The following is a 12,563-nucleotide window of genomic DNA, read 5'->3' as shown; positions in this document are numbered from 1 at the left end:
TGATCCACATCTTCTCCGTGTTGAAATTCAGAAACAATGTTTCGGTAACTGTATGTTCCTCGTTCATCCTCGACAATCATATTATGGAGAATTATGCATGCTCTCATAACATTTGCTATTTTGTATTTATCCCATAAAAGAGATGGATTTTTAATAACGGCGAAACAAGAACAGACATAATTGAATATATAACAAACCAAATTACGAAATTCAAACTTAGATACTACCAAATCATACTAAGTTGCATCTTAAGTCAATACATCAATCTCAGAAATACTGAGCCACTATCTTATCCTTGATAACTTGATCAGCTTCACTAAGTGGCTCTGGTTTGGCAAAAAGTGTGTCTAGTATGCCAAGCTTCTGTAGCTTATCTTTTTCAGCCATATCCACCTTCTTTACTTCCCACATGCTTTTGTACTCAGCTAGAGCCTTCCCCTGAGCAGTGTTCCTCTTGGCCTTTGCAGCCTTGATACCTTGAGGCCTTATCTCAAAGTCTTGCTCAGTGTGGGTTGACTCGGATTGTGAAGCTGCCTCGGATTGTGAACCTGACTCGGATTGTGAAGCTGCAGCAACTGGTTTCCTCTTTGTTCTGACTGAAGTTAAAGGGTTGTTAATAGCTTTAAGGTTTAACCATTTCTGCTCAAACCTTAACAAACACCAGCAATGCTCCATTGTAAACTTCGTCTTATATTCAGAGAAGTAGATGTCGTGAGCCATCTTCAGCACATCGTTCTCAGAGTGTCCACTACTGGTTAGTCTCTCTGCAGCTGCATAAGCCCCGCAGAACTTGTTAGTGAACTCATTAATCCTAAACCACCTCTGCTTATAGTTTATGTTCATCCCCTGTTCACCATTGGCTATAGCATGAGGAGTCTCTGCATAGTATTTGTTAACCCATTGCCAATACAACAACCAAAGCATTTCCAGAACACGATTCCACCAAACAACAACCAATGTTTACAGTTTATACGGATGCTAATGGAATCAAGTATTTACCTCTGAGTCGATGATTGTTGCTACTTCTTCTACGATTTCCCGTTCTCTGTTGCTTTCTTCACGTGACGCTGACGAAACTCATGAACAACAAACAATTGCAAGGTTATACTCAGTTTAACATAGTCCAAACAAAATGACAACAATCTTAAGTCAAAGCAAGAAACTCAGACACTCAACTCCGAAAACCTAATTCGAACCAAAATTTAGACACTCTCAACTATCGAAACCCAAAACATAATCGAAATCCCTAAATCTCATATAAATCAGAGACAAAATTTACCTAAACCCTAAACTATCCAAACAAAGCGACTATACTATCGAATCCCAGAAACAATATCGAAAATCCTAAATCGAGAATACATCAAAAATACTAAATCATCTAAAATCGCAAACGGGGTTGGAACACAAACCTCCTTTCAATTGGAACCGGCGGATAGTCTTCTAGATTATACAAAATACGGATGAAACCGCCGGCGTTTGATGAATCGCCAAACGAATCGCCGTCAAGATGGAGAGAGACAAGAGAGAAATTTTTGGGACGAACTGATTTTTGGACCAACTGATTTTTGGGTTCGCCCTACCCAAACAACACAACCACACACACGCTGACATGTGTAACGCAGGACGAAACCAAAACGTCCCGTTTGCAGGAACATTTCTTCCATAATCTTTTCATTTCGAATTAAAGTTTTAATTTTAATCCCGAAGGATGCAGCTAACATACGCTGCTGCACATGCTCTTAGGAGTTGGAATCTGAGACTTAGACAGTGGTGATTCATCTGTGGTTATTTCAAACATAACTCTACTTGCAGGCCATGCTACGAAAGTCTTCAAACAGTCCTCAATGATACTAATTTCTGTTGTAGGTCTCCATAGAAATGTCTCAGGTTTCAAGACCACATCCACAAATACCTTTACTGCATTAGGTCCAATTGGAAGTCCATTAACCAATTCATCTGGTTCTTTTGACTGCCAACGCCCTTAAGCAACAATCACTTCTTCATTTCCCCTCCAATTTAGTAGTGTACACTTGTTTGCAGAAGCTGTATTTGGACTCTGAAACATGTGAAAATATATGTTATTGATTATCAAAATACCCAGTTATATACATATATGTTATTTTTACCTTTGGCGCATTGTCTTCTTGGAGAATACAATTGTCATCTAGCCAGGCAAGCATTTCTCCAACAGCTTGTTCCATATTCAGAACAGTTGTAGGTCTCCATAGGAATGCATCTGGTTTGATTGCAGTTTCTACCAATACTTTATAGGAGCTAGGCCCTAATGGAATCCCATTCACAAAGTCTTGAGGATCAAAAGACATCATAAGAGTTTCAGCAACAATCTCACCAGTACCATTATAATCCAGAAGCAAACACTTAGGATGTGCTCTATTAGTGTCACTCTACAAATATTTTCATCGTGAAAAGTTAAATGTAAGTTACAATCAATGATACATGATCTAATGCCAAAAAAAAATAACATGATTACGTACCCTTGCAGCTAAATTTTCCCCGACCTCAGGTTCTCCTCTCTGTTACATAAAAACAAAAGGTAACTTAGAACTGATGAATCAATACCATTTCACTCTAATAATGCTTTAATGTTAAAAGACTACTAACCTTCAAATGTTCAATGACAGCTTGTAAGTCATCTACTTTTCTTTGTAAACTAACTTGCTTTTCTTTCATTTCAGCCATACACTTACTGTTGACTTGGAAAAAAGACAGTTTTGTCATACTCATCCCTCTGCCCAAAGCCCTTAACCGACCAGGATTATCAGCTCCTAACAATTGTCAAAGACCATCTGACTTTGGATTTGTTGTTGTTGAATGAGGAACACTATCCAACTCAGCTGCCTTTCTCTGAATAAAAATTAAACAAATGCATTAAAAAGTTACATTATTTGACTACTAATTCATAAATATGCAAACAGAAAATATAGATTACAGTTTAGACTGACAATCTTTTCAGCGGCGACAGTATTAACCGGCGTTCCATCTTTTTTGGTTCTTGACTTTACCCAAACTTTCAGCCTTGTGACCTTAGATGGTTCAGGGCATTCCTTTTTCTGAAATTAAAATAAGAAAGGACATTACAAGATATGATTTGACAAAATAGCTAAAATCATACAATTAAAAACTCACCATCTCTCTGCTAGTCTAACCATTCCTTTAAGGCTGCAAGTGTGAGGAATCTGTTTACGTCTTCGTTCCTTGAATTTATCACTAACAACCTACGTAGAAATGTCCATCAAACCATGTTTTTTTAACTCGATACATATGTGTTGGAGGTAGAGACTTTCTATGGCGCATAAAGACATGTTTTCTGCTGTGACTCAACCACAAACTATCTGTGTTCTTCCCACATATAGGACAACCCATTTTTCCCTTTACTTTGCAGCCAGCCAGATTCCCGTAAGCTGGAAAATCACTTATAGTCCAAAGAAACATTGCATTAAGTGTAAACGTCGTTTTACTAAAAACATCATATGTCAATTCTCCATTGCTCCACAAATGCATTAGATCCTCAATAAGAGGTTCTAAGTAGACCTCAATGCTATTTCCCGGTTGATGTGGACCTGGAATCAACAAGGTAAGCATGATGTTCTCCTTCGTCATACATAGGTGAGGAGGCAAATTATAGTTCACCAGCAAGACCTGCCAAGAACTATACCTTGTATTCTTCATGATAAACGGATTAAATCCATCTGTGGACAGTCCAAGACGGATGTTCCTTGGCTCAGCAGGAAATGATGGGTATTTATCATTCATTTGATCCCACGTCACAGAATCTACTGGATGACGTATCTTCCCATCGCTGCTCTTGTTACTAAAATGCCACCTTAAGTCCTTAGCCATTTCTTCAGACCTAAACATCCTCTTCAGACGAGGAATTATCGGAAAGTACCGTAATACTTTTTGTGGGACACCCTTCTTGACTTCACCAGTGTGCATATTGCTCTTCCATATTGAAGCGTTACATTTGGGACAGTTGTCCAACTTCTTGTACTTCTTTCTGAATAGGCAACAATCATTTATGCAGGCATGAATCTTTTGATAACCCATATCAAAAGACTTCAGAAATTTCTTCACATCATTTAGTGATGTGTGAAGTACATTACCATCCGGTAACATTTTTGACAATGTCTCAAGGAGATCATTGAAGCTTTTGCCGGACTAGCCATTTTGTGTCTTCATTCTAAAAAATGTCACAATGGCTGATAGTTTGCTATGGGAAGAACATCTTGGATATAAAGGGTTTTCTGCATCAGCTAGCTTTGCGTAGAACTCATCATCTATCTTCTCTTCCCCCTCAGCATTCTCACAAATTCTTAACGGCTCTTCATCCATAAACTCAGCAGCTTGATATAAACCACAAATCTCATCATTCCACCGATTTAATTTCTCAATGAATTCACCCCCTGAGTCCACTTCACCGTGATGATACCAATCTTTCCCAAACTTTTAAGTCTAATCCATGCCTTTAGTTACTAGATGAGCAACCACAACACTACCCGAATGACGATCTACATTTCTACAGTCAACGCATGGGCATATTACCATGCCACTGTCTCCTAACTCAGCAGCCACCGTCCGGACAAATTTCCAGGCACCTATTTCGTATGCTGGATCAAGTCTTCATTGTATTTGGAAGGAAGAACGACACAAATGAAGATACCTTAATGTCTATATTCCTTTATTGAAATCCTAACAGTATGTAATCAATTACATACCTGCTAAGATGGATCCATTCCTTGTCCAGCATTTTAGTTTTTAAACAGTTGAATCTAAAACTAAGCATAAGTTTTTGAACAGTTAACAAAAATCAATACAGAAATCTAAATAAAGCAGATTTGACCAAAACGAGATTAAAAGTGAAATTTAGTTTCAGATTCAACCAAAATCAAGCAACAATCAGTTCAAGCACATGAAAATGACACAAACATGCAATTGTCAGATTTGACCAAAATTAAGCAACAATCAGTTCGCACATGAAGGGACACAAACATGTAATTTTCGAATCTGAACAAAAATTTAACTAAAATGTGAACAAACTTACAGATTTGTTGTTTAGGTTTTAGATTTCAAGTTTGTCTTTGTTGTCGGACGAGCTTGACACCTCACAAATCGAGATTAAAAGTGAAATTTAGGTTACTGATTGAAGATTATAATGAAATTGAAACAAAAAAAACAATTAGCTGTCTAATTTAGGTTACCTTCGTCGTTCTTCGTCTGAGAAATCAAAGAGGAGAAGATATAGCTCGTCTGAGAAATCGAAGAGGAGAAGATATAGCTCGATGGAGAAATCAAAGAAGAAGATATAGCGCGACACAGAGACAGAAGGAAATCGAAGAAGAAGATACAGAGATAGAATGAAATCAAAGCCATCCGAGTCGGAAATTTGGTCCGCGACGGCGACGGCGACGGTGGTAGATTGTGTCTAGGTTTTGAGACTTAGACTTTTTATTTTTTTGAGACTTATGTTTTGTGTTAGAGCGGTTGAATAATATTTTGGTCCGCCAAAGTGATTTTAGCTTCCCGCTTATACTATAAATAGGCTTAGCACTGATAAAGTGCTGTAATATAATTGCTAATATCCAAAACTATTCTTTAACAGCAGTTACGGAATTAGTGCTATCAGCTATCAATGAGCAAATTTGTTGTAGTGTAGTATAAGTTTTAAAATCATTTGCAGCCGTTTGCATTTCTGGAAACTCAAAACTCTTAAGACACCAAAAATTACCCATATACGTAGCCATAACTTGTTTGATAAGCATGCGCTTCAAGAAGCATATATAGTTTGTATTGAAGACCTTTTTTAAAAGTAACTTGTAAAGGCGGTATATTTATTTGTAAAATCAAGTCAAGGTAATGTTTTAACTTTCATATTATAAAGATCTAATCATATTCAAATATTTCCTGGACCACCATAAAAGATTATATGACCGCCACGATGTTTAGGATTTTGGGTGTCTATCACTTTATAACCTCGAGTGTCGTCGGAAAAGTCTTCGAGATTCGTCACATTGCGGTCTATGTTATAATCACCGTCGAGTACAGATATATTTTGGATATATGCATCGTACCGTATCGCCTGGACAGGAGTATATCCATATCCCATTTGAGGACTGGGCAGAAATGCGCTGTACACTTCTCCACCCCACTCGACCAAATTTCCGAAGCTTTGATTAAACCTATACCACGGCCAAAGTCCAATATCTACAGGATTATTACCAAATTGAAACCACCAATTTTCATATTTTTTGTCCTGTTACAAGAAAATAATAGGTTATTTTTGACATTACAATAATGTTTGTCAAACTTTCGAATGGTTAGTCGCACTCCGAATAAATTAGAACAAAGGTAAAAAAATGCTCAGTACTAAGAAAGAGGAAAACCATGACTACACGGAAGCTTCCATAATAACTCGTATTAGCACCACGAATAGACACTGGCTTTAATGCCATACCAAGTGGAAAGTCTCGACGAAGGACTAACACCCCAGTGTTGCAGTTGCTATTGTAACATGATTTTCCATTCACCTATCCAATGATTATATATTATTATAATTAGTCAAATTATTTCATACATATATACAAAAAAAAATATACAAAAAACAAAATGATAAATTTGAAAGAGAAATTTTCTTTCAATGATTTACATATGTATAGACGAAAGTCCGAGGTTGGTGGTCCTTGTACAATACTGGATTAACCTGAATTAGTGAAAAAATATATTTGTGTTATTTGAAATTATATTAAACAATATAAATTTATAAAATAAATTAAGTAAATGGAGGTCAGTAGCACAGTGCAATATAAATAAACAAAGTCTTGACTTACAGTCAAACCGGCTTGGATGAAATCCCTTCCGATCTGAACGTGAATTCGAGTAGCACTGTATTGGGTCGGCTGAACCTTAGGCGCGGCTATACAAAGTTCCATTGTTGCTCCACGCAACCTCCTTCCTTTGTTCTTCGTCCGAGATACGGCAAACTAATCCCAACAAAGAATATGATCATTATAAATATATCAAAAGGTTATATATGATATCCTTGTCTTTTTTAATTAAAATAATCAACTTACATGATGTTGGTCAAAATGAAGAGGACTATTAGGATCATAACTGGTCGTGTTCCAAGAGCCACGGGGTTTATGATTATCGCCATATGAGTCTAATCTCAAAATATCCTCTTTGGTGACTCTTTGTATAGGGACCGTACCAACAGGACAACCCACACCATTCTCCCATAAATAACCAAATACAGCATCGTTTGTATTTTGGTTTCTCATAATTCCTTTCCATATTGGACGCATCTAAAACATATTGAACACCGCAAAGATATTAGTGTTTCTTTTTGTGTTTCCATTTTACAAGAATTAATTTACAAGAATTAATTTAAAAGAATTAATATACGAATATTTATAGCGCTTATCCGAAATTACCGTGTAATATGAATTTTCATAGAAGGGTGATCAAATGCAGGTTGCTTAAAGAAATCCACACACCCATAGCTTTCTCCATCTATAGTCTATTTTTTTACAGCCATATATATAGTGATTAACATATATGACTTAATCGAATAGAATATATGTAGAGGGAACAAAAGCAAGATTGTAAAGATATATAGAAAAACCTTGATGATCTTGACAGTGGGTTTGTTCATAGCTTTTAGTCTCTTCTCAATTTCTAAATCTTCAAATTTCGAAAATTTCTTGTATTCGAGGAAACCATTGTTATGATTAATAATTATGTGACCAAAGATGCAACACAAAAAGAACATTCGTATCACAGGACCTATGATTCCCATTTTTATTAACTTTTAGAGAGAATGAAAGAGAGAGAAATAAATATGAAATAATTTATAAGGACGATAGACAAGGGATTAAATATGAAATAAAACTATAAAAGATTTGTTCTTACAAATTCGAGACCAATACTTTTGACATATATTAATATATTAATGACATAATAAAATATTATTCAACATTCGACAAATATCATTCAGTTGACATATAATGAAATGAATTCAACAGTCAACATATAATACAATTAATAAAGACTTATATGTTAATATATTGATCAATAAACATATTTTTTTGGCAACCACACTTTATCTAAAATAAAACTCCATGATAATTGGTAGCCTAAGCAGGAGGTAAAAAGTTTACAAAAGCTACTTCTAAAAGAAACGACGTAGATGAGCATGCTAAGCATTCTGTTTTTACATTACAAGAACGAGAAATTTTAGATAAAGAGAAAGAGGGAAAGGAAAAACGGAGCAAAACACCAAACGTCGATAGTTCAATTGGTAAAGACTCTCTGGCAAAGTCTAGAGGTCGCTGGTTTGAGGGACGGCGTTTGGGAGGGGACCATATAAAATGCTCTGGTCCCTGGTCCGAGAGGATGGATGGGCCTAGACCCGGAACCTCTTAGTAATTCAAAAAAAAAAATGGAGCAAAACAAAAGCTCCAAAGAAGTTAGAGAAAGCTGACCAGTTTTGAAGAGAATATAACGACTAACTCCGCACAAACTAACTCAAATGCTTGACAAGCAATCGTTCTTGCAAGGATATTATACAACCTATTTTAATTATTTTTTGAGAAATTTATCTCCTATGTTTTTTTTTTTTTGACAACAAAGAGATCAGCTCATATGAGCCAATGCGAAGGAAAAGCGTTTCCAAATAAAACATGTTGCGGAGCTGAACGCGCTTGGCGTGCCAACTTATCCGCACTTATATTTGCAGTTCTTGGAATTAAAGACAAAGAGCGAGAAGAAAACTCCTCCATGTCCATCTTGATATCATCGAGGTAGGTTTTGAAGGCCGGCCAGTCCCAAGGCGAAGACACCATCTTACCAAGTCTGAGCAATCTGTATAAAAAGCCACTTCTCGATAGTCATGTTCTTGGAATTTGTTCCCTATGTTGTATTTGATAATATCGAGAGAGGGAGAACTTTTATAAAATAATTGATGATTTATTTTTATATCTTGACTAAAAACAGCTTTTCCATACCTCAACTCTATAGGTATAACTAAGCAATCTATATATACATTTTCCAAGTACAATTATGAAATAAATCCTGATCTTGCCACTTATTTACAAGAATGCCATTGAATTAATTTTAAAAAATAAAAAAAGGATTGGATTCGAAAATTAAACATTACTAACAGATCAAGATCCAAGCCCATTTCATTTATACATCTTGCTAACCCAAACTTTTGCCCCCCAAATGTTTATATTTTCCCCACCAATTTCGTACCTTACTTATCAATAAACTTGCCTTCTTCGCCGATCCTATCCGAGATTTGTGTTGAAACCTCTTGATATTCAAATATTTTCCTCCACCATTTTTGTATCTTACATATCAATAAATCGAAACAGAGTTAAATGTTTATATTCAACAATTAAATACAAAATAAACACAGATTTACTTGCCTTCTTCGCCGATCCTATCCGAGATTTGTGTTGAAACTTTTTGATACCCAAATATTTTTAAATTTTATTTAACCAGATAGAAAGAGATGACAAGGAAACAATAATGGATCGATGGTTGTCGGTGGAGACACAAATTTTTTTTTTTTTTTGTACAATTAAGACATCAGACCAATATTTTTGGGCCCGAACGAGCCCATTTTTTTTCCATTGAATTGTTTTAAGAAGCTAATATATTATTAATATTAAAATTTTCAAACAATACTAATAAGAATCAATTGATGTGTTACATAATAAGAATCAACTAGGTACCAACCCGCACATAGTGCGGGCTAAATCGATTCAAATAAAATATTATGAATAATATTATTATTTGAGATTTAAGATTTGTTGTGTAAAACAAAATCTGTAAGTAAAATTTATCTTTTCATTTATTCAAGATTGCGTTTATTTTGTGTAATATGTTTCACCCGTGAACTATTTAAACGTAAAAAAGAATTTCAACGTGATGGAGAAAGTTTTGATGTCTTTTGTGTTTCTAAAATCAAATTTACTTTTTTTATGTTTCACATTGTTATCTACATCATTATGTCATTAAATAGATAAAGCGATATTTTTTAGACTAATCAAATTAATTTAAACTAATTTGAAGTGTAAAAATGCAATAAGAAAAATGTATAAAAAATGGTAAATAAAAAAAAATGTAGTTCTGGTGAAAACTTATAAGAAAAATGATTGTCCTAGGGTTTTAAAAAAATTCAATAACATGGATACCATGTTAAGATTGCTGAGTCACATATATTTAAATAGTCATTAGAATTTTTATATAGAAGACAAAGTTTTTATTTTTCAAAAATTTAAATTGGTGAGTATATTCAAAATTGTTTATGAAATGTTATTTATTTTTAAGATTATATTGTGATAATTAATTTTTAATTCTTGAAACCAGAGAATAAGTTTTGCGTTTCAAAAATTTAAGTAGGTGAATAAGTTTAAATTGTTTGTGGTATGTAATTTACTTTTATGATTATTGTGATAATTTATTCATTTTTTAAAAAAATATAGTTGCATAGTCATCAGACTTTTTCAAAATAGGAGAATAACTTTAGCATTTCAAAAAAATAAATAAATGGTTTATAATTTTTTATGAAATATAACTTACTTTTAATAATTAAATAAGTTATGTAAGTGATAATTAAATACATATTTGGATTTTAAAAGTTGATTAAATCTTTTATTTTTAACAACTAATAGAAAAAAACAGTAACTCACATAAATCAATAACATATTTATGTAAATAATAATGAGAAGTTAGGACATTTATTAAAATGGCACAAGAGCTCTGTGAGCGCGACACCTCAGCTTTTTAGTGAGAATGCTTCTCTATTAATAAATAGGAGATATTAAGGGCAAGTAATAAATTGGACACACAGCTCTCTGGCGATGACACATCAACTTTTCTTCAAGAATGCTTCTCTTTTAATATATAGGGGATGATTAAATCTTTTATTTTTAAAAATTAATAGAAAAAACAGTAACTCACATATTTCAATGACATATTTATGTAAATAATAATGAGAAATTAGGACATTTATTAAAATGGTACAGGAGCTCTGTGAGTGCGACACCTCAGCTTTTTAGTGAGAATACTTCTCTATTAATATATATAGGGGATTAATCGACTTGCACAACTCTAAATACAAAAGTCTTACCTAATATAGGAATAAAACAACAAATAATACAAATTCAAATTATATTATACTCATATATTTTAAATTTATAATATATTATGTAATACTATTATCTTTACACTGTAAATGAAATAGAAAAATTTATAAAAAGAGTTTATTTGTTGAGTAAATAAAATTTAATGAACATTAAGGATATATATAATAAACCACACCATATAGTAAATGGAAATTATACACTACATAATTATAGTTAATTCAACAAATATAAAAAATATTATTTACATATATAAATAAAGATTTTTTTTTAGTTTTTAAAATAAAATATATCCTCGCGGTGTACCGCGGGTGAATATCTAGTTAAATATTAAACTAGGATTGGACACGTGCTACAACGCAGGGAAAATTCACAAATACATACGATTTATAACAGATTAGAATTTTATGTTAAATTCTCAGTTCAATATAGTGCATTCAGTTATATATATATATATATATATTACAGTGGATTACTCATTATATTAAAAATAAAATTTTTAATATTATCATGAATTTGGATAAAATAAAAGAAGAATACAAATAATGAGTAAAATGTATTAATGTTTAAAATTGAACACATGGAAAATTGTGTAAATAATTAAGTTTGTGGAGTATTTTTAGAAATTATTAATATAAAGTAATAATCAGTTAAGGCCGTTACAACGCGGGGGAATGATGAATATGTCCCCTACAGAACAAGGAAATGATTAAATTAATTATATGTATATATTTCTAGTGAAAATGTTGTAAAATGATTTAATTTGTATAAAATTAAATTGAACAAAAGAGATTAATTTCACAATGCTTGTTTATGATAGTGGAATGGTTGGTGCAATTTTGGGAAGCTAGCCAATATTTACTACGACATTTTTGAATATGGTAATTACTCATGTGGATCTAAGTGGCTGTAAAACATATTCCCTTGGGATACGGCTTGTGATGGATCATGAAGAGATGTATTTTGATGTGCTTTAATAAATAATTACTCAATCTGTATATTCTTAAAAATATCATAATATTTTAAATGAATGAAATCTTATTATATAAAGTTAGATTTTGAAAGTTAGTCATTAACAAAATTTTGACACGTGTCAAGTTGTTAATCTGAAATTTTGATATGTGTAAAAGGTAATATTTAATATGAGAGATTTGAGATAATGACAAAAACAAAAAAAATTGTTTAAACAATATTAATAAGGAGATTAGATATTTTTTCATAAAATTTGAAATTATAACATTATTTACTTATTTTTAATTTTAAGTTATTAATTCAAAAAATAGAAAAGAGATTAGGGAAAATGTACGATTAATTATTAATTCTAAAAAATGTAAATATTCACTTCTACATAAACATAGACCGTCTCACATTTTTCATCTAACAAAGTAATTTATTCAA

At 32.9% G+C, this 12,563-nt stretch overlaps 1 protein-coding gene and 1 pseudogene across 1 annotated transcript; both read right to left on the bottom strand.

Annotated features, from left to right (window-relative positions):
- Window positions 268-924, bottom strand: LOC104728080 (glutathione S-transferase T3-like). The gene has a single exon (XM_010447114.1). It carries the CDS (start codon window positions 922-924, stop codon window positions 268-270), a length of 657 nt encoding a protein of 218 aa, XP_010445416.1.
- LOC104723666 lies at window positions 5,912-7,813 on the bottom strand (annotated as a pseudogene).

This window comes from Camelina sativa, chromosome 11 (genome assembly GCF_000633955.1).
Source record: "Camelina sativa cultivar DH55 chromosome 11, Cs, whole genome shotgun sequence".
Lineage (NCBI taxonomy): Eukaryota > Viridiplantae > Streptophyta > Magnoliopsida > Brassicales > Brassicaceae > Camelina > Camelina sativa.
The sequence above is the reverse complement of the archived record's forward strand: the minus strand, read 5'-3'. Positions and strand labels throughout refer to the sequence as shown.

Bases quoted from the DNA above. Each gene is read 5' to 3' on its own strand.
- LOC104728080 (XM_010447114.1), bottom strand. From the start codon at position 924: ATGCTTTGGTTGTTGTATTGGCAATGGGTTAACAAATACTATGCAGAG.